Raw genomic sequence first — 23579 nt, 5'->3', positions numbered from 1 at the left:
CGTACACAAATATGGAGCTGCTTGCTGACCTTGCAAAAATCAAAGCAAATAGTTTACTTGGACCATAAAAAATGTAGACAATTCACTTTAGTCTTTATTCAATATTTTCAAAGTCAAAGTGTTCTAAATCAGTGGTCTGAATTATGTTTTGCAATATTTTGTTTTTTATTTTTCTGCTGATTCAGCAATAATTGACGTTTTTATCTTTAAAACACCCAACTGGTAACATGCACTGTTTTGTTTTTGATTATTTGTTTAAACAAATCCAAATGTAATGTATTTCACAAGCTCAGCACATTTTTTATAACGATTCCAACCTCCTCTTAAAAGATTTGTAGGTCACATCCATCCTAGACTACCCAGAGAATTGATACCTTTTAATTCAAGAAAATAATTTTTGCAGTTGACACTCTATTAAAAGGGACCCCTCGCTTGTTTGTGATCTTTAGCTTAGGAAATCAAACTATATTGGTCCAAAAACCCCTAACAACATAAAACTTACTGCTAGTTTCTGTAGAGATATCGAAAAATTCCTCTGAAAACAGAACTGAAACCAGCACAACCGGGGCTCATTGGGAGTTCTGAAGTTGATACCGATTCTCCATGAACCTACAACTCAACTCGAAGCAAAGGGTATTTCTTAGGAGAAGAGTGCTGATTCTAGACTTTTCGAACCAGAGCTGGCCTCTACATTCATATTATAATTTTCTGGCGCATTTGTGTCAACAACTAGGTGCGACAAGAAAGAGCAGGAGAAAATTCGAAGGCCTTTAGACAACAAGCCAGTTGAAATTTCTAAAAGTTGAGTAAACATCAACATTTATATTTTAATTGTAGAGTGAAGAAAGAGTTTTGCATGCTAATACGTGGGGAAGTTGCTTTTCATATGATTATGAAGTGAGTGTCTTGTTATCATTTTTAAGCGAGGGGTCTCTTTAAGAACATTTTTATTATATTTCTAGGGGTTTTTGAGGCTTTGATACTCTTTTACTAATTTTAACCTAATTCAAACTCCATTTGTGACAGCTTATAGGAGGCGTTATAAGTAGAGTACAGTTTTTCACTGGAAAAAAGAGAAAACGTTGGCAGGGTAAATGCCTGGTTGATGATCAAAGACTAAAAAAACTAAAACACAAGCAAACCATACTAAACTTTAAAAACAATTTGATCCTACACCTATAAAACTACAGATTCCAATATTTAGGCATATGTGGAAGCAAAGGATTCGAGTGATAACGATCGATTAGAGCTAAGCAATAAATAAAGATATCTACGCCATTACCTTCCACAACAAGTTTACTTTCCAAATGGAAGAGCTAGTAAAAGTCTCAACTTTAAATTGCACTCCCTTTATCGATAATGATAGTATTGGAACGCTTTAATTCTTTTGATATTTCGATTGATAAAAGAAGTTTGTACCTATGTTAGCGCGACTCACGTTTTTCAGTCGGGTTTCACAGTTAAATACTTTGAAATCTGTATATTGCTATCCGCATTTTTATTGACAACGTACCACTGAGTGCATTATCTTTATAATGTAATACGGTTCAAAGATAGCATAATATTTGGCTCATAAAGACGACTGATAGTACCAAAATCAGTGTTATGCAAAAATATCTTTAAAAAACTTTCACTTTGCAATTTTCTAAAATAATTGAGCATAATGGCACCTGATGATACAGTAGCTGTTAATCCCCAGGAAGAAGTCGATAAGAAGGATGAGGAAGATAAAAATTTAAAAGAAGATGAAACTTCTGACAAAGAAAATGCAGCCGAAAACACTGCCGAAAATACACCACAGAAAAAAAAGAAGAAGAAAAAGAAGAAGAAAGGTATAATTTGACTCAGTTTTTTCTTTTGTTTCCAAGTAATCTAGAAAAGGAAAAATACTAATTAAAACACACACTCTAAACATTTGGAATTGTCAACTGGCATAAAAACAGCATCTAATACCGTGAGATCTGGCGAATTTGTCGAACCAATCGAACAATCAAACTATTTGAACTCTATCGAACGATTAAAGTTTGATTAAAAAAATTAATTGAACTCTAAGATTTTTTCAAAAGATTGTGAGTTTTCGATTAAGTTCGATCAATGGGTTTCGGTTCGATCAGTTCGATAAACCAATTTTGTTCGACAAGTTTGTGCTGTTCCGCCACCGTATATTAGCTTCTTTTCAAAGTTAAATTTGGAATGTAAATTGGGAAATTACTTCCGATAACGGATTACACACTTTTCCTGTATCCTTTTAGCGCCAGAGGCAGTTTGTTTGGGGGGCGTAGTATTCCGTCTTTCGGTCGCGCGCGAAATTGCAACAGAGGGGCTACGGCACCAGTATTCCAACGAAGCCATATTTTGGTTTGTACAGAAATTTCGCCCGCTCAAATCAAAACAACAAGATGGTCAATCTCACTAAAGCAAAACATTGCCGCCACGGCATTTCCCTGGATAAAAATTCTGGTCACGTGACCATGCGTGATTTTAGACCAATGAAAACGCTTCATTTCCCTGGATTAAAGTTGTGTCTACACTTACACGCGGCAAATGGCTAGAAAAAGAGAGAAAAAATCGGGGGTCAAATTCAATTGTTCTCTCTTCTTGCGGTAAACATAAAAGACTTTAAGAGGCCATTTATTTAAGAAAGGGGTGTTATATCATAAATAAATTATGTAAGTAAGTGATATTTTTAATAAGTTCATTAACAATTTTATTTTGAAGTTTGTTTTTAAAAACAAAACCCCCGTGCTGGATGATAATTTCATTTTCTTAACTTATGGACCCATTTGGAAGTATTTGTAATACAGATCATTTGGCAGTGTAGTTGCAGCCTACAGGTGTTTGCCCCTCAGAATGTACGTGAAATTTACTTTTACTCTAATTTTTTTTTTCTGTACTTTTTTAAACTTTTTTTGGTGTTTTTGCAAGGTCTTCTATTATAAAATTTCTTCCCAGTAACTTAAATCTCAAAGTTTTAGGTTTTAGGTATTTTTTTCTCAAATTGAACTTTTATACTTTATTTAGGGGGGACCGCAGAATGTCAGTCTGGAAAATCCCATTATCTGGAGAACAAAAAGCCATCCATTGATGAAATTTTGTGTGAATGCATTTAATTGAATCCTTTTTAATATGTAAAATTTATGTTGACTTATTTTCAAGGGAACCCCACTTTGCTCCACAAAGTGCCAGTGATAGGGACCTCAAAATGCCACCTTTTGCAGATGATTTTTCAAAAAATCCAAAATGTAGACCAGTTTGATTTAAAGCCACCCTTTCCTCTTGCTTTGAACTACCTAGAAAAGCAATATTGTAAATGATTAGTTAGACTGTGTGTAAATTTGGACTAGTTTGATTTAAAAGTAAAAATTAGGTTTTATCAAAAAGTAATAAAGTACGACATTTAGGTAAGTTACGTATGCTTTTTCTGCATCCACCAAGGCTTAAGTTAAGTTATCAAGACATGAAGACTTCTTTTCTGACATTGATGATGATGATAGTGAGAGCTAATCAACTACTGATGATGAAGCTGATGCTAGGTCTACTGCTGATGAAGAGCTGTCGGAGGAAGAAGACGAAATTGCCACAGTGAAATCAACTTGGAAAAGACTAAGCCCTCCAAATACAGAGGCTAGTCTCATTGGAAAGTGGTTTGGTGTCTGCTACAAAGGCAAAAAATCTGAAACACTCTACATCTCAAAGTTTGTCTCTCGCATTCTTCACGATAAGGATGGCGATGTAACTAATGTTGTGATGAGATCACTCAAACCGAAATTTGGATCTGGCACTATTTGGAAGACACACCTTCCCATCTACCACCTGACGAGTCAACCTTTCAATTGACTGATGTAATATGTGGGCCTCTAGAAGTCAATCCTTTAAGAGGAGCATCTAAATTTAATGTTCCTGCATATGAAAAAGTAAAACAGATCTTTGATTTGTGAAAAACAAAGACAGAGGACAAATGTAAACTTCCAATCATGCAATATTTGATAAAATCAAAAACTGTTCCTTTTTAATATATTTTTCCATTAAAAATGGTTCCTACAATTTTCTAGATAATTTTATTGTAAATTGTGTTTCATAGTAGTTTATTTATAGTTTATTTTAAATTTGCATTGAAATCCTTGTTCCTAAATATTCGATATGTTAAAGAATGAAATGAAACTCCGTTTTTAATTAAGGGGGACCGCAAAATGCCAGTCTTGTGATTTAAGAGATTCTGCCATCATAGATTTGTCTATGGTATATTGGGAACAGCTAATTTATACTTAAAATTTTTCTACTATGTTGGGGCTTATTGAAAATTGCTACTTTGCACACTTGTATTCAGATCACAGGATTCAAGGCCAAAAACCAAAAAAAAAGTGAAATTTTTTATGTGAATATCGTTTTATTTTGAAATTTAATCTTCACTTTAGATGAATACTTTTATTCATTTGGATTCATGAAAGGTTCAAGGTTTGTTTACTTGTTATTTTAAATTATTTCATTGATTTATTGAGCTGCAATAGCTGATTGAAAAGCGAAGATTTGATTAGTTATCAGCGTGGGCTTGGCCACCATTTTGAATTTCGATTTTTTTCTCCTGCACTCAGCAATTTAGAGGTTGTTCGTAATACGTGATTTGGCTTACGCGTAACACTTGTGACGGACTTTATTTGGGATAGACAAATATCCGGGTACAATAAACGTCAAGCTGTTAAGTCCGGGAACTGTCGAAATTGGCAATCGCGTGCCAGGACAAAGTTTTTGCAAGCGAGGAAAGATATGAGGATTTTTAATATCATCGAACTAATCGAACTTTTTACTGACCGAACTAATCGAACTGCTATTGCTTCAAAAATTGTGAGTGTTCAATTAAGGAACTGTAATCGTTCGATGGAGTTCAATTAGTTCGATTGTTCGATTGGTTCAACAAGTTCGATTGATCGGGTCTGGGGCAGGGCTGCAAATAAGCGTCGGTCATCGGTCAATGTCCGACTGAAAAAGCTATTTGACCGACTGAAAATCTTTTGTGTCGGTCATGATGTCCGAATGAAAAAAGAAATAAACCATTAACTTGAGAGTTGAAAATAAATCTCTTACACCCCTGTCTCTTACTTAGCCTATTCTTTTAATACTTGCTTCCTTTGTAGCTTTCAAGGGTGTTTCAAAGTTAAACTTTTATCAACTCGCTTTCTTTGTAACTTTCAAGAATGTTTCTAAGATCACTTTTATCAATTCGCTTTCTTTGTAACTTTCAAGGGTGTTTCAAAGTTAAACTTTTATCGACTCGCTTTCTTTGTAACTTTCAAGAGTTATTTTAAGACCATTTTTATCAACTTGCTTACTTCATAACTTTCAAGAGTGTTTCTAAGTTAACTTTTATCAACTCGCTTTCTTCATAACTTTCAAGAGTGTTTCTAAGATCACTTTTATCAACTCGCTTTCGTACTTTCAAGAGTTTTTTCTAAGATCACTTTTATCAATTCGCTTTCTTTGTAACTTTCAAGGGTGTTTCAAAGTTAAACTTTTATCAACTCGCTTTCTTCATAACTTTCAAGAGTGTTTCTAAGATCACTTTTATCAAATCGCTTTCTTCGTAACTTTTAAGAGTGTTTCTAAAATCACTTTTATCAATTCGCTTTCTTCGTAACTTTCAAGGGTGTTTCAAAGTTAAACTTTTATCGACTCGCTTTCTTCGTAACTTTCAAGAGTGTTTCTAAGATCACTTTTATCAACTTGCTTACTTCATAACTTTCAAGAGTGTTTCTAAGTTAACTTTTATCAACTCGCTTTCTTCTTAACTTATTTTAAGAGTGTTTCTAAGTTAACTTTTATCTACTTGCTTTCTTCGTAACTTCCAAGGGTCTAAGATCTAAGATCACTTTTATCGAATCAATTTCTCTGTTATATACAGTAACAAACTGTTCAAAGGTAACTTTTATTTTTCCTACTCGCTTTCTCCGTAACTTTAAAAAAAATATACACTGAATGACCGACAGGTTTTTGAGTTTGACCGACAGGATTTCATTTCTGTCGGACATGATGTCCGATTGACTAAAAATATTTATTTGCAGCCCTGCTGGGGTAACTTGCATCAGTGTGAAAGCTAACATGCATAGCCCTCAAATGACTGACCAATCAAAGCAGCAAAATTTTAAAACAAATGAACTACGCAGCTTCGCTTGCTGCAGCTATACTCTACCATTTTTGTATTGATTTAACTTTGTATTTTAAGGACCAGACAGAGGTCATTCATTTGAGGGCTATGCATGTTAGTCTCCACTCAGATGCAAGTTATCCGACTTCACAGTACAGTAGACTCCTGGTTATTCAAACACATTCAAACCTGCACTTATTAGAATAATTTGGTTATTTAAATTGAGATGGCGTTCCCCTTGGATCTGCTTACTCAACCCAGGCAAAATAACTCTCGGTTATTTGAACTTCAGTTATTTGAAGAGTCTACTGTAGCATGAAAACCAGAATATAGATTATTCTTCAATGGCCAGTTTCCACTTCTTGGCACGTTTGCTTGAGATCTTGAGTGCAGCACTCGTCAAAAATCAAGTGCAAGTGCGAAAAGGTGTAGTGTAAGTGCCAGGTGCAGCCAATTTTACACCCTAGGTGCACACAAAGACAAAATTCAAGGAGTACGAGGTGCAAATGCACAAAGAATCAAGCAACTTCTAATCCACAATCATGGTCGAAATAAATGAAAATTCCAGTTATTTTAACGTTTTTCACCTAGATTTACAGTTCCGGCAAGAAAGTCAATTTTGGGCTTGGGGCGATTAGTGGAAACATGGGACTGTTTGATATCTAGCCTGTATTTTCACTTACTGTAAAATCTCTTTGACAACAAATTTGTTTTGATAACTCCACCAAGTTTATCAATCATGCTTTCTGTCATAACCTGTCACGATAAAACTTTCACTGATTGATAATGCTCCCTTTTTAACTTTTTTGTTTTCATTCAAAATGACTGGACGTCAATTGGAGAATGAAAGAACGCCTGCCGCTCAACCGCCCATCTCCCAATGGGATTAACAAATAACGAGTGTGTAACTTTCCACGCGAGTGACGTCAAACGCTCCATCGTTTTGCCACTAATTTGGTCTTCTCCATTCCAGACATTCACGTGTGTTCCACTACGGATTTTTTTCATATTTCGATTTAAAAGCCTACTCAGTGTGAAAGAGAAATTGTGTATTTTTTAATATGCCGTTCATTAACTCAAATCAAATAACTTTGGAGGTTTGGTGAAATCTGGCCGAATTGCCCTCCCATGTTTTGTCAGATAGTCCCAAAGTTAGAGCAGTTGGCGGTACCCTTTGAACCTACCTTAGAGCACTTATTTTTTGTGGTTTCAAAACTTCCTGGGGAATTTTCCTTTTTTCTTAAATATTATGACCTTGATTGCAGTAATCTAAGACTCCTTAGATTTCAAAATTTTCCTTTTTGGGCCAAACCATGGTTGGCCCTCGGATTATCTTATTCGATATCTTAATTGTTTTCTCAATACGGAAACCGCTTCGTACGGGCCTGATGATGGCTGCCTTGTCTTTGGACAGGAATGTGCACTATGTACAGGGTCCCATGCCATCGACTTGGGTAGGGGACATGGGGACATGGCATCTTCCATTTCATAGGAAAGAGAAAGGAATTTTAATTCCCATGATTCTGACTTTCAAGTGCCTTGTTTTTAAGCAAATAAGAGGGCCAAAATTGAAAATTTCTCCCGTCGGCGCAAACCATGGTTGCGCCTTCTTAGTCACTATGTTTCCGTATTAGAAAAATATCAATGCACACTAGACTAAATAAAATGCAAAAAAATTATCTGAATAGAGTAAAACCATAGCTGTCAACTTCGCCTTACAAAAATGCGGGAGAGCTCCAAGTCGGAAAAATTTTCCCCGATAATCCGATTTTTCAAAATCGGAAAATCGGGAAATCGGGGAAATTTTCTCGTAAAATCCGATTTTATTGGAAATTTTTTTCAGGAAATTGGTAGACTGGAGTCGTTTATAATGCATGTAATACTAATAATAAACACAAATAATAATGATACGGGATTTAGTTTGTATAAACGACTGGAAGAATCCGGTGTTCCAGCCTTATAGATACCGGGCCTAGCTACGCAGAAACTTGCGTGGCGAAAAAACAATTTATCAAGCAACAACAAACTCTCAAAATAAAATCAACTCAAATGAAACATTTTTAACACACAAATCCACACACATTTTATTTTCAAGAACTTTTTTTGAGCGGGAAAAAATTTTAATTGCGATATTGACACTTTTTTTTTGTTTGGAGTTAGTGCACAAAGGTTTCTAGACGACTAAAATTTACTTTTTTGCTTTATTTGTTTATTTCTAATATGTCTGAATTAGTCGTCTAGCTTGCTAGACTAGGAAATTGGGGAATTTTTCGTTCCGATCTTTTAAAATCCAGAAATTTCGCCGTTTGGTTTTTCCAAAATCAGAAAATTTTTGGAAATGCGGGAGATGCGGGAGAAAATCCCAAAAATGCGGGAGATTTGGCAGAATTTTCTTCACGCGGGAGAAATCGTTGACATGCGGGAGTCTCCCGCTCAATGCGGGAGAGTTGACAGCTATGGTAAAACGACTAGTTTGATATTTGTAGCATGGGAAAACTTGTGAAAAATAAAGCATTTTCTTGGCATTTTTAGCCAAACGAAATTAGTAGAAATGTAAAAGTTTTCCTTTTATCCGTTTGATATCGTCCCAATTGGTTACAATTTGATTGTCTTGCATAAACTAGCCTGTTTTAAAAGCATTTAAGCTACGTTGTGAGAAAAAAAGCTTAACCTTCGCCTAAAGCTGTGAGTGAAACCCCTGGGGTACTTTTAGTCAAGTGCACAGATAAATGTTGCTACTGAGATATATTTTTCTCGAGTGTGGCCTTGCCATACTCTGCAAACTTGTTCAATGGGGGTATCAAAACTACAGTACAGCTAAAGTCAATTTATCAAACATCCATTTGTCAGACCTAACAAAATAGTTGTTTTGGAGAATGCGCGGGCCTTAAATTTAACTAATTACTTCACAATAGTTACCTAGCAGTATAGACCTAACTCTTCATATAAGAACTAAGGGAAATGCATATTTGGATTTTGTACCCTATGCTACACACAAGCACTTAAGCTAAAGTCCCGCAAAAGCAGAGTTTTTTGAAGTTTGCAAAAAAACGCCACATAGAAGAGCTTTCAAATTTAGTATGTGAATAGAGCAGTAAAAAATACAACTTTTCTATTTTTCCTTTTTTTTTGCAAAAGTTATGATAATTTAATTATTAGTGCTTTCTGATTGAGTAATCACCGGGCAACTTGAAATTCCTTATTTGCAGCACTGATAAATGAATACTATCTACTGATCTACTGATGATCCGCAGCACTATCGTAAAGCTAGAATTGATTCGACATATTAAAGTTAAGTCCACCTGCGCAGGAGCTCGCAGACGTTCTGGAAGCGTTCTCGGCTCAATCCTCAGACCAAGTTAAAATGGTAGACTTAGTGTGCTGATCATTTCGATGGAAGTTGTTGGAATGTTTACAAGACTCTTGACAGAAAATCCTTTGTTTTATTATCAATGTATTAAAGTAATTAAAAATATTTTTTAAATCTTTCCATTCTTATACACTGGTGATACATTTGACGCTCTCAATTTGACGTTTTACTGCTTAATAAGTTCCCGTTTTCAATTAATTGAAATCGCATTCAAAATTCCTGAAGAAACTGTCATTGAGAGTTTACTATTTACTTAGCTAATTTTATGGTGAAGACTTCAAGTCATATTCTCACATTCAATTTGAAGCATAAAAAAGTATTTACCAAAAATCTTCCATTTACTCGATATACCGTGGTTGATAAAAGCTAATTCAAATACCCTTAAAAATAAAGTTAGAAAGCATCAGCAATACCAACTTTATCATCCTAAGGGCTTTTGATGCGCAAGGTAAACCAACGTTTGCAGCAACGAGAACTTTACTGCCAAAGCAAACTCAATGCGTATTTTCCTTCAAAGAAACCTGTCCATGACAGACTCTGAAACTTGACTCATTTGTTACAAAACTTATGCGAGACCTCAATGTGTGTACGCATCTCCAGTTTGGGACTCACCTGGCGTAAAATCTCAGTCAACCCAGTTAGAAATCGTCCAATGTAAATCTCTTCTATGGATTTATAGTAGGTGGGACATAGAATCCTCCCCTACTGCTCTCATGAAAACTGCAAATATAGACACCTTAGAAAAACGAAGAACAATCAATCGTTTAAAGATTTTTCATAATATTCACCATGGACTGAAATATGTTGACAAATCCATCCTACCAACAAGGCAGAGATGTAAGAACATAAAATTCAAACAACTGCTTGGGTATATACAGTCATGTACAATGTCATTCTTCCCATGTGCAGTTAAGCTCTGGAATAGCTTGCCAAACCATATCACTTCTATCGAATATTGTAATGGTTGAGTTAAAAATGGTCTTATTTTTAATTGTAAACATTTCATTTTTTTCTTTATTTGGAAAAACATAAGGTTCGAGGACTTTGATTGATGACACTTATTGGTTTCTTTTGTTGATTACTTGCGTCATCAATTACTTGCACATCATTTCTTGAAATGGAAACACACGGTTGACGATTTTGCCTGAGGGCAATACCTGTGAACCTGAGCCACTTTTCAGAGCAATAAGGACTGCCCCCCCCCCCCAGGAAAGATTAGAACATCAGAAATTTACAATAGTGTCCCGCCAAAATTTGTATCAAAGATCAATGCTGCGAAAACGCTATATCGTTTGTTTGACTTGCAAGCAAAAAAATGTACCGCAGAAGGGATTTATGAAAAGATAACCCGGCACTTTTTAATGAAATTATCATTTTCAAAAACTATGAGAAATTGCCTAAAATTTGAGCGATAGATGAAAAACTTTGAGCCAGGCCAACCTTGAAAACTAATTTGAAGATCAACTTCCCAAGAAAAAGATCTACGGGGGAGACGGAACCCACCTAGATCCGCACAAGCTGGATAGGCTATTTCCCAGAAATTTTGACAAAATTTAGTTGGTTGATATTCTGGCAGCTTTCAATTCTTGGTTGTGGATCTTGTAGGTATTACGCTTGTTTGTTACTCTGAGAACAAAACACTTGTCAAGGTGAAATTGCATTGACCATTTCGTCTCCAATGATACCAATTTGTCTAGGTCCTGCTGCAGTTCCTCTGTATCCTTTAAGCATTGGATCACTTTGTAAAGATACGCGTCCTGCAAAGAGAGCAATTGAGGAGTACTCTAGGGGCTGAGTTAGGTCTCGTATGTACATCGGCGTATAGTCATTTTTTCTTTTGATCATGAAAGTATAGTCCTTGAAGAGTCAGAAAACGTGTGTGGCGTTATTTGGATCAGGCACAAATTTCCATAATGGTGGATTTTTGATTTTTAACCCTTTTTAGCCCTCTTGCTTGAAAAATAATTTTTTTTGACTTTAAACATAGACATATTATATACCAATCGATCACAAATTTTATGCTGATTAAGAAAAAGGTCACAATCATGGTCTGAAAATTTCGTTATCTGGAGATATATGAAGCACTTTCGCTTTCGATTTTTTGAAATGACTACTTTTGGTTCCAGATTTGCGTGGCTGTAACATTTGATTGGCTTACTTAATTTACTTGAAATTTTCGGAGGGTCTTGCCTACCGTTCAAATAATAAAATTCAGGAAAAGTTTTTTTTCTACATGAATTTTGAAATCCATAATGGCGGATTCAGACTCTGCTAGCCTAAGAAAAATATTTTTTTGAGCTTGAAACTCTGCATACTGTATATATTTAGTCAGACTTTATCTCTGAGCCACAATTTTTTTTTTTTTTAATAACAAACATTAAAAAATTATTTACATACATTTGAAATTAAAGTATCCTCCTTATTTTTACAGAGAAAATTTCCTGCAGTTGGAAAATTCATCCATTCTTAATTCACTCATTCTCAGTTTTCATTCATTCCTTCAAGTCAGAATTGTGAGTTCCTGAACTAAATTTTGATTATCAATGAATGCCAATATAGGGAGGAGGTTAATCAATATTTTACATTATTAACTGATTGAAGTAAAAGCCGGTCAATACAAGAAAATGCGATATTTTGATTGGTTCTCTAGCGGTCAATATAATACGGCAAAGGCCACTTCAGTGCTTTGGTCAAACTGACGATGATTTTGAAAAAGGAAATTTGTTTTATAGAAAAGTTTCGTCCGTTTGAACATGATTTAAAAAACTGACGTTGCAATGACTTCTCATAAGAAAGTGACGTCAAAATAAATCAAACAAAGAAAATATTGGGTAAAAAAGAAACGAAAAAATCATGGAAAATGAGTGGAAAATGTATTTTTTTGCCAGAAAAACACAAAGAATGTTCACCAGTTAATAAACACAATAATATAACTGTTTTCTCGGTCAATACCTAAAATATTGACCTTATCCTGCGCACAGACCTTGCAAGCTCGGTCTGTACTTCGGCTGCGGTCAATATTTTACCGTATTGACCTCCAAACCAGTTATTATTGCATTAGTTGATCCTTATTTTCCAATAAGCTTTTTTTGAAATAAAGACAAACTTGAAATCGATATTCAATAAACCCCAACATAAAGAGTGATAAGAGTGAAAAGAAATACAAGAAACAACGTTATCTTCTGTTTCACCGTTTTCGTACCATCATAACTGAAGATAAGAGAGATTTATGCTGTCCTGAACCTAATGTAGTCAGTTTATTCCATTTCATACCATGTTTGAAATTTTGTCTGAAGGCTCCATTGAGATTTGAATATGCACATGCGAAAAACCACCATCCAGTATTACTGAACTCTTGAGAACAATGACGATCACTATCATCATTATCTGAGTCCTTGGTTGAAAATTTATTCCCGCTGTGTCGTTTGAAGTCTTTTCCAGCATCAATACTACCATCAATATATAAGATTGGTCCATATATGTGTTTGTATTCACCCACATTGAGTTCATATTTATCATTTTCATCACCAATATTAAACCCATCATAATATGGATAATAGAAGTCATTATTAAAATCTTTTAGCTCGAATATGATTTCATTGCTGGTCCCTGGCTTGGATAGTTGATGTATGTTTTCATTACCGTACCAAAAGTCCTCTGATAAATCACCAAAGCCTTCTTTGTAGACATCCCAATTATTTTGGAAGTATGTTGTACCGTAAACACGGCGTTGAATTACAGTCCACCCACCGCCAACAAGGGACATCCTGCAATGAATTGACCGATATGTAGATAACTCACCAGTAATCTCAATGCCATACACTCCATTCATTTGCCAACCTTTTTTGTAGATGTCTTTACAGTCAGTAGCATTTTTTACCAAAGAGATGAATTTGATTTTTGATCCAAAGCCAGATTCACATTCTCGCTTTTCGAAGTACTGAGCATTAGCTGATAGCTTTATTTTACTGGTGATCCCAAAGCGATTGATACTTTTTAAATAGCATTTTTCAGTGTCTTGGATAAATGTTGCTGATTTACACTCTCCGATGCGTTTACATTTGCTGAAACAACCGTCTGGTGTTTTTGTAACTTCTGTAATATTCAGATTGACTATTGATTCACTGCTGCTGAAAATTTCAATTCCAACCTTTGATTTTGTAAATAGTACGTCATCTGATCCACATTCATAAGTCAAGCTATTAACAGATGTAACAAATGATATCAGCCATAGAAGGGGTTGGATTGTCTTCATTTCCTAAAAACCAACCTTTCTGGATAATCTTCACATTTTTGGACAAAAACAGAAAACAGAGTCTTTCATTCTAAAGTTAAAACTATGTTTAATTATGTAGCATTTTCTTAAAAGTGTTTCTTTTTACAGATATAAATTGAATGACGGCTTGTGTCCATTAATTTATACTTCTTACTCATATTTTTAGATTTCTCTACTTCTTTTTATAGGGTTCTCATAGGGTTGCTAGGGATATTTCAATGCTTTGTTTCTAATTTTGATTCAACCCCAAGCTGTACCATGAATTAAATTATTGAATGTTATTCAACCAGATATTGATTTTTTATTCGATATGTTTTATTCGAAATCAAGCAAGATGTTTTATCTCAGTGATAGTAATCGTTTCTAACGTAACAAGGGAAGCATAGATTTTGTGATAATTTTTCTAAACAGCCTCCATGAAAAGTCTTAGCAATCACGTTAATAATGAATCGTTTCTAGTTTTGTCAATTATAAAAGAACTAGCCGCCCCAGTGTCGTCCGAGACGACTCTTTACCATATGATAATCAAGCTTGCTCGCTCGCTGTTATTTTTTAAAAAATTAAAAATGTTTTTATTACTTTTATGAGGTAAACAGTTTCTCGTATTTTCTAAGGAAAACGAACAAAGATATTTTACATCATCATTTTATGTCATTCTTCTATAATACCGGGTGGACCACTAAAGGTTTCTCTCTTGAAACTAATTTTCTCTAAATCTAAAAATTTTAAAAGAACCATTCCTATTTCATTGGAAAGAAGAAAGATAGACTTAAATTTTGATGGGTCTTTTATTAAATTCGATTCATTAGATCAAAAGCTATGCTTAATTGAATAAAAAAGTTTCTTTCTGAAAGTGCTCAAAAACGTTAAAAATCAACCTATCAAATTGTTATCTTAAATTTGGTAATCTCGCAATAGCCTTTACATGATTAAGAGCATTTTTCAGTAACTAAACACATTAATTTTGAAACTGAACGGTCGAAAGTGTTCTTTTCTTCATCAAAATCAATTTAATTTACTTTTACCGAAATTTTCCTCAGATTTTTGGTTTTAGACTGGATAAAGTCTGTGTAAGGCTGGCCATATTTGATGTATTTGATTCATAAAAATAGAATTTAGGTAAATCATTGTTGCCAGCAAGCTTATTGTCACAAAAACAATTTATAAATTCCTGAACTTGTACAAATATGTTGTTGGTAAAATGCCAGTGGGTTTACGACCATGACACAAAAGGTAGAGCATCCGGCTACAGTTTGCAAGGCTGTGGGTGGTCGACCCTCTGGTCGGGTCATACTAAAGACTCAGTGACTCTTCTTTACTTAAAGGATTTATTTTTACATAAGTGTTCCCGTTTTATATCAGACACATGGTTCAAATCAGGACAGTGTCTGCCTATTGTTATGTTGTGATGAATAAACTGTTTTTCTTTCCCTCTTTCTGACCAATTTTGCTCCACGTCCGTGTCAATTCAATCAAAGTTTTTTGGCATGTGAATTAAAATTGATCAGTAAGCAAACGATATCGCTCTTATTTAAAAGCAAAACCTCTAAAATGCTCAGCAACTAAACAAATCATGAGTAAATGGAGAAAATCAGGGGAAGGAATGTTGATCTACAATACCTTTCAGTCGACAGCCTAATGGAAGCCTTCAGGCCCGGGAGAGGGGGTACTTAGGCAAAATGGTTGCTGGGTATGTGCGAACCATAAGGGTCCTTTTTTCACACCCTCGAAAGTCTCTCAAAGGGGTACAAAAACCATTATAAAGAAAATCCAAAATCCAAAATTAAAGTTTTCTCTCTCAAAGTGATTTTCCAAAACTTGATAACAATTTTGAGAAAAGTCTCTCTAAGGATCAATTTACGATTTTTTGGCTCGTCCCCTCACAAACCTAGTACCCTCAGGTCTTCCTCGACTGCGCTCATAAACTTACTACTTAATTTACTATCTACCTATAAATTTCTTGAATATTCACATTCCTCTCACTTGTTTTACAGGAGGGGCAACAACGGAGGGAGCAACGAACGAAAATGGAGAGGAGAAAGGAGGGGAAACAGAAAAGTCAGCTGAAGCAACTGGTGGTGTTGAAGGAACAGAAAATGAAGAGGGTGGTAAGAACTTTATTTAATACCTGAATCCACCATCTTTGATCAGAATTCAAAGAAAAAAAAGTAGATACTCGCATCTGCAACGTTAGATTTTTTATTTCCATGTTTCCATAATGCTATGTAGTGGTAAGGTGTCGTTATACGGACTTAAAATAATATGAATGATATGAACATGCAGGAAAATTTAGCCTCAGTATGCTGAGCCAAATTTTAATCTTAGCTCTAATTTTGCCCTTTATAATAATATACTGTTTAAAGTTAGTTACTTATTTGAATTAAATTGAAAGATATTTCCTAATAATATTATTTCTGTAGATGAATAAAGGCACTATGTATGCGAGTAATGATGAATAAAGGCACTAGAGCTTTTAAAAACTAAAACTAATCGTGGCATATCTATTTATTGCATGGTTCTCTCGTCTTTGAATTTCAGATAAAGCGGAGGGCGGTGCAAATAAAAAGAAAAAAAGAAGAAAGAAGAAAGGCGGAAAATCAGGTAGAATAAACTGTAAAGCCCTTCTGATAATAAAGCAAAGAAAAATTTTAATAATTACATTGAACACTTTTGGACCAGTCCAGTTGCTTTGTCCACATTGCAAACCAGATTTGGGCATTCATTCGTCCCAAAAATTCATACCATCATCAATCAATCAATTGTTCGTTAAATTTATTCATCGTAAATTTAAATTTGATCGTAAAATCAATCAAAATTCAATGAATAAGTTTTATAAAAACATTACTTTAAACGCGTAATATTATATATATTTCCATTTATCTATAACAGGAAAAGTTAGAATTTCTTGTCTTTAAACAGGAGGAGTAGAGCAGACGGATCCACCAACGGTACCCATCACAACATTGTTCCCTGACACTGAATATCCAATTGGTGAAATACAGAACTACAAGGATGAGTATGTTCTTTCACTTCTTCAACCATGTTCGCACGTGATGGTTCCGCCTCGCTCCGAAACAGCATGAAACCATTAAATTGGTTAGAAGTGACGTAAAACTTGAATGTAACCAATAGAATGACTTCATTTTGTTTCGAAGCGAAATGGAACCGTCACGTGGGAACATGGTCTTCATAAAGATAAAAGAAACGGTTTTTTTCTTCTCAATGATGTTCCTGCTTACGCATGCATCAGTTGATTAGTTCATTTTTCTATACATCGAAAAGTGCAATTGACGCTCTTTAATACGACTTTTAAAGGGCAATTTAAGAACGAAGCGTATTAATTGGTAGATTTTCGTTAATGAGTGTTTCTTGTTGACAGTGGTTCTCAATATTATCAAATAATGCAATGTATAGAAAAGTAGAACATCGAATTAGAGAGCGACTTTAATACTTTAGGTTTTTTTAAACACTGCCGCAATATTGGTATTTGGCAAGTTTCGCGACTCTAGTCTAGGGTATCTGGAAGGCTCCCATCTGAAATGTCTATTTACCGCAAGTTAAGTGGATAAATCCATGAAACCATTACTATTGAATAGACATTTCAGATGAGAACCTTGACAGTTAACCTTGACTGGGGTCGCAAAACTTAAAATCTTAATTTCTCAGCATTAAGCGAAAAGACTTATCAATTATATTAACAATTCTCTCACAATCTTCAACACCTTAGCTGAATGCTATACAACCTTTATGCTACGGCTTCAGTAACTCAATCATCAAATAGTTTCCACCCTTTCAATTTATTATTACCCTTAGTAACTTGTGGCGAGTGACGAACGAAGAGAAACGAGCATTGGATAGAAGTGGTATTGAAATGTACAAAGAAGCACGGCTAGCTGCTGAAGCTCACAGACAGGTCTCGACAAACAACCTTATTATCAATATTTAACTCTTAACCACAATCAACATGTTTTTTATATAAGACCCTTTTTAAAACCGGTAAAAATTGGCGTTCATTTGAAATTCCATTGGAATCACCTCGCAAAGTAATTCTTCGACATTAATCTCTTTTTTCGTATTTTCTATTTTAAATCTTCTTTTATTTAGGTTCGAAAATACGTCCAAGGTTATGTAAAACCTGGTATGACTATGATCGAAATCTGGTAAGTAATACATTGTTAATGAGCCTATCCTAAGTATCGGATATCTGATATGTTTTTCAGATTCAATTAATGAGCTTTCCTAGAATACAAAGATCAGTGCTGTTGACTGCTGTTAAAGATTCTTAGAAATCTCTAAAAATTGTCTTGAAATTCGTAATAGCTATCGGACAGTCGAAATGTCTGATAACTAGTTTATCGATGACCCAAAAAATACACTTTTTGTGTTGGAAAAAAGCGCAGGACACTTTTGTAGCATCAAATTGATGTTTGATTGCTTCTACCGCTACAATGCAACAACATCTTTTCGTCAATTTATATTTTGTATATGTAAAATACAAGATATATTGTACTCTTTTTAACCAATCAGATTGCTGATATTTTTTGGATCGCCGATAAAGCAGAAATAATGAAGTTTGAAATATTTTTACTTGACTTTTGCAGCGAAAAATTAGAAGCAGCAAGTCGAGCTCTGATCGATGAAAAAGGCTTGGAAGCAGGTAATTCTACAAAGTGTACTTTTATTAAATACTCCCTAAAACCTTTAATGTTAATAAAATTGTTGAATCTTCTCGTTAATCAAAGTCACCTTTTGAAACGTTATATAAGTATAAGTGTATTCTTGATATGCACCATTGCGATGTCTTCCACGGACCCAACAGCTGATTGGTTGAAAGTGACGTATTGACTTCTATTGGGTTTGTGATGTAATATCAGAAGACATTGCAATAGTGCATATCATGAATAGAGGTTTTCCATTTTTGTTACGTAACATCCGCCATTATGGAAGCAAACGTTCGATTTGCGTAAGGAATCGTCTCTACAGACTTAAACGTTTACTTAATGATAATGGCGGAAACAATCTTGAGTTAATAAACTTAAGAAACATGAAAAACAATATCAGATTTCTTTTAGCTTTATACACTGTCACCATAGATGTTTAAAACAATTTATTTTCTAACTACAGGTCTTGCATTTCCTACCGGCTGCTCCATCAACCACTGCGCCGCCCATTACACGCCCAATGCTGGTGATAAAACAGTTTTACAATATGATGACGTTTGCAAAATTGACTTTGGAACACATATCAATGGTAAATTGGTGTTGTATTAGAATTATGTTCAGGCGTTGCAAACGAATGAAACCATATCGGCTGGAAACACCGTTACCCCTGAAATCGAACAATAGAATAACTTGGGATTTTTATCTGAAATACAGAGTCTCATAAATCTACGAGGACGACTTTTATCTTTTCCAAATCCCAATCTTGTTTTTTATCCTGTTTTTTTTTTCAAAAGCAATCGACTTGGTAAGATTTGACGTTTTTTTGTTTGTAAGCCAGTAAAACACGATAGTTTAAAAAGTTGCGATTCTTTTCTTTTGTGTATGCACACAGAAGATGAAGTACATATTTTGTTTATAGATATCCAAAGGTCAATGTAAACTTGTTTTATTCTTTAGGACGAATCATTGATTGTGCATTTACTTTGGCTTTCAATCCAAAATACGAGAACCTTTTGAACGCAGTACGCGACGCCACCAATACTGGGATTAGAGTAAGAGCAATAAATCTTATATATTTCTTTATTAGACAGTTCTCTTTTGGGAAATCTAGCAAGAATTATCAGCTAAACCATCATAGATCAATCTAAGCTGTTTATCGGGTATTATATAATATTTTACGATATACGATATTTAGACGTTTTTTACCAAGAATTATTTTTGTTATGATTTTTTTCAGGAAGCAGGAATTGATGTTAGGTTGTGTGATATTGGTGAAAGTATACAAGAAGTTATGGAATCTTATGAAGTCGAACTTGACGGAAAAACTTATCAAGGTAGGATGGTTTGTTTTCGATGGCTCCAATAAATTTCATGTATTTGAATACCAGGCCTAACCTCCCTATCTATAAGACTAAATATAAAAACTAACAGAATAAAAAGGATCTGGATTTTGGGTTAAAAAATCTAGTCCGTACAAAATTGCAGCTTACTAGCTACAAAATAGCAACCTGTAGTGATAGAAGACTTATCACAACAACAATAATTATTTTCCCTTAACTTTCTAGTGAAACCTATCCGTAATTTGAACGGTCACTCTATACGTCCTTATCAAATCCATGCTGGCAAGACAGTACCCATCGTCAAAGGTTTGTTGCTAAAAGGCGTCAACTTCTATTTAATAGCGAGATTATGTATGTATGTTTTTCTGTAGCGGAGACGGTTAGCTTATGATTAGCGTGTAGATCCTGAATCACCTGAGGACGACGGTAAATCAGCACTTTTACCGTATTCGATTTTGCGGGCAAAACTGCGGGTTATTTCAAGTCGCTCCAGTCACTCCGCTGTCAATAAAAGTGCAAATATATAAATTCGCTATTGGTTAAACGGTGTCAACGTCTTTTTCAAAATATTTTATAAAACTGTATTGGTATGATAGATGGTTATACTAATGCCCGAATATACAATCGAAGATCTTTCGGGAACTTTTTACATATCTTTTGTGATCTTTAAATAAATGAACTAGATCATGAAAAATGTTATTCGATATTCTTGGGTATCGATTGATTTATGTGAAGATCTCATGAAGAAAAATCCTTATGCGAGATCTTGAAAAAATATGATATCTAGCTAGGACATAAAAAGGGCCATAAAATAAAACCGGTTCCATACGAAACTATCCCGAAAATGTTTTTATCTGTTAACCATTAGATTTTCTTTTTTGAAAAAAAAAACCATTTGAATTAAGGGAAGGCGAAATCCACTCCGTTAAGTTGAACAGACAAGACCAAATCAGCTTGTCGTATTAGAATACAACCGCTTGCCTTAATGTTTCGAAGCAAGGTTCCCCTTTTCGGAAGTTTTCTGTCCACCAAAACTTCTGACATTAAAATATCTGTTTTTAATCTCAATCAAAGGTGGAGAAGCAACAAAGATGGAAGAGAACGAATTTTACGCCATCGAAACATTCGGTAGCACAGGACGTGGTGTTGTTCACGATGATATGGAATGTTCACATTATATGAAGAATTTTGATGCTGGCCATATTCCATTAAGGTACTCTATAGCTTTAAGTAACATTAGGGCAGACCATTCCTAGCTTTCTTTCAGCTTTCCATTGTAAGAAACTACAGTGGAGTGTCCATAATTTGAACACGCGCACGGGGAACACAAATTTTGGGATATGGAGTAAGATTTATAAGGTATGTTAACTGAAGTGAAGAGCAAACTGGTTCGAGTTAAGAAGTTTCCACTGTACTTGATATCCTGGTGGCCTAATCTCTTACGATGAAGGTAAATATACCTTTGAACACTTTAGATGGAGTCTAATAAAGAACATGTCTAGTATCTACTATCAAGCTTAGTGGGACCTTTATTTGTAAGATAATACGAGAATTTGAATGGATCCTTTTAACTGTATAATGTTCGATGAGTCCATCAACAAATACCCTACTTTTTTTCCTCTCGTTCAACAGGCTGGCAAAGGCTAAACAACTTCTCAATTGTATCAATCAAAACTTTGGTACACTGGCTTTCTGTAGGAGGTGGCTAGACCGTTTGGGACAGGTAAGCATATGAATGAGGATAATAGTGTTACTTCTTATGTGGAACGTAGTCGTTTATAATCCGTGTAATACAGTACTATGGTAATATGGGTGTATTTTAATGCAGTAATCGTTACAGGAAGAGTGCATAAACTTTTTCCCTTCCATTATTATTTGCTTGTTTTTTAAATATATCCGTGTAATACAGTAATATGGGTGTTATATGATACAATAATTGTTAATGGGATGATATCAGTTTGTAGTGACAACAATTAGACACTTTCATTATTTTTTGCTTGTTTTCTGAATTAGTCTTCTAGCAAGCCTGCTTTTTGTGTGAAAGAAAGCCTTTAGAGGTGAAGAATCTAGTGGTGATTAGGGATAGGCCCCTATAAACTTATTTCAGTCACTTTTGTTTTTTTTGTTTTTTAGGAAAAATATTTAATGGGACTCCGTAACTTATGTGATGCGGGAATTGTTGATGCATACCCACCTCTTTGTGATATGAAAGCGTGTTATACCGCCCAATTCGAGCACACCCTTGTTTTACGTCCCACCTGTAAAGAAGTTATCAGCCGTGGAGATGATTATTAATATACTAAGTAGAGACATTTATGTGGTACTTGGAGCAGAATGGAATGGTGTCTATGGGCGTTTTTCTTGGCAAGGGCGGTCTTCACTCGTATTTTTTTGTACTTTTTAAGCTATTTATGCTACTTGCGTTTTAATTGAAGCAATATTAGCTTTTTAAGGTGTGGTTATAACACTATGAAAGATATCTTCGTTTGAAGAGGAGTGATGTGAAAACCCTAGAATAAAAATTTGCTATGATTTTTCTTTTTTTACGTGAACGAAATATTTACTGAGTGGAGACTGACCTTATGCCTTGACTGTGTCTTGCAAGAGAAAATACTTAAAAGTATTATATGTGTTCAGTTCTTGGTAATGGAGCTGTGTGATGCTAATACTAGTTATCTTATGGAGTGGTGCAACACAGAAAACATGTGAAATAAAAATTCAGAATCGTAAAACTGAAAACCATATAAAGTCATCACTTGGATGTGAATTGAATTTTAAGAACAATATGGCTCTGGATTATTTTAGTCAATGATCAATGATATTTCTGTTTTGTAATGTTTTTTATTTCTATTTTTTTTGTAAGGTCTCCAAAAGAATTATTTACAGGTGAAAAATGTGATAAAAAGTGATATTGATAAGCCTGAGTTGGTCGCATAGTTTCATATTTTCTAATAATGTATACAAAACGTCTTATCAGGGCCCACGCCACAGGGGGGGGCTGTGGGCCCCCACTTTCTTGCAAGGCAAACCATGGTTGCGCCTCCTTAGACTCGATATTCATTAGCCCACTTTCAAATTCAAGGTGTGGGCCCTGCATATGATCTAAACTTGTTGAAGTTTATCATGAAGGTTGGAAAGGCAATGGATTCTCCAACTGTTTTGACTCATAACCACCAAAAAAATATCATCATGGGTCCTGCTTTAAAAGTTGATAAGGATTTACTTGTATTTTTAAAACCAGAAGGGTGGGTTCTTTCAACTTGGATTCATGGTTTCACCATCTTTCTTTTTTTCAGAAATAAATAAAATTAAATCAAGACGAGACTTGAATTTAACAGAATTTGAGTCAGCACCAAAGATGTCATAAAAAGGTAAGATTTGTGATTTTTGCAAAAGACGCTTTTTTTATGAGAACAATTTTATTAGAACGCGAGGCTGAAAAAAGTCCAAAATTTTTAAGCGTATTAAGAACATCGTAAGAACATTTAAGCCTGAAAACTTCAAAAATTAAGAACATCCTAGTCTCAGCCAAAATTTACTGGTTCTTATAAGAAAAAATGGGTAACGATAATGATTCTCAAAGTTTTAGTCATTTTCATTTTATTCAGGACTTGGAATTCGTTGACTTGGAGCCATGGTGGTTAACCTATTGTGCTTTAATTGTGCAAAAAAACTAAAATGATTCACAAAGATGTAGATTGAAGGTAATTATTTACAATCAATATAGACTAGGAGCGTTTGACGAGGTCGCCATTTTAAGAGAAAATGTTAAAAATCCAAATAGCAAAAAAAA

The 23579-nt window shown here is 34.7% G+C and overlaps 2 protein-coding genes across 2 annotated transcripts; one reads left to right on the top strand and one right to left on the bottom strand.

Moving 5' to 3' along the window:
* Positions 1-1564: 1564 nt before the first annotated feature.
* Positions 1565-22710, top strand: LOC136799953 (uncharacterized). Its single transcript, XM_067056574.1, has 14 exons — positions 1565-1832; positions 15780-15893; positions 16324-16386; positions 16705-16801; positions 17599-17698; positions 17890-17945; positions 18387-18442; positions 18910-19035; positions 19404-19498; positions 19684-19780; positions 20012-20092; positions 20861-20999; positions 21419-21509; positions 21920-22710. The coding sequence occupies exons 1-14, from the start codon at positions 1664-1666 to the stop codon at positions 22079-22081; spliced, it is 1446 nt and encodes a 481-aa protein (XP_066912675.1). The 5' UTR covers positions 1565-1663; the 3' UTR covers positions 22082-22710.
* On the bottom strand, positions 12180-13905 carry LOC136799930 (techylectin-5A-like). The gene has a single exon (XM_067056563.1). It carries the CDS (start codon positions 13762-13764, stop codon positions 12697-12699), a length of 1068 nt encoding a protein of 355 aa, XP_066912664.1. The 5' UTR covers positions 13765-13905; the 3' UTR covers positions 12180-12696.
* Positions 22711-23579: the final 869 nt, after the last annotated feature.

The sequence above is a fragment of the Clytia hemisphaerica genome, unplaced genomic scaffold (genome assembly GCF_902728285.1).
Source record: "Clytia hemisphaerica strain Z4C2 unplaced genomic scaffold, Clytia hemisphaerica genome assembly, whole genome shotgun sequence".
In the NCBI taxonomy this organism is placed as follows: Eukaryota; Metazoa; Cnidaria; class Hydrozoa; order Leptothecata; family Clytiidae; genus Clytia; species Clytia hemisphaerica.
This window is presented reverse-complemented; position numbering and strand designations above follow the sequence as displayed.

Excerpts from the sequence above, each read along its gene's own strand:
- LOC136799953 (XM_067056574.1), top strand. The coding sequence starts at position 1,664 with ATGGCACCTGATGATACAGTAGCTGTTAATCCCCAGGAAGAAGTCGAT. Across the intron at positions 17,699-17,889 it reads CTGCTGAAGCTCACAGACAG|GTTCGAAAATACGTCCAAGG; the intron begins GTCTCGACAAAC and ends TCTTTTATTTAG. Across the intron at positions 18,443-18,909 it reads TGAAAAAGGCTTGGAAGCAG|GTCTTGCATTTCCTACCGGC; the intron begins GTAATTCTACAA and ends TTCTAACTACAG.
- LOC136799930 (XM_067056563.1), bottom strand. The coding sequence starts at position 13,764 with ATGAAGACAATCCAACCCCTTCTATGGCTGATATCATTTGTTACATCT.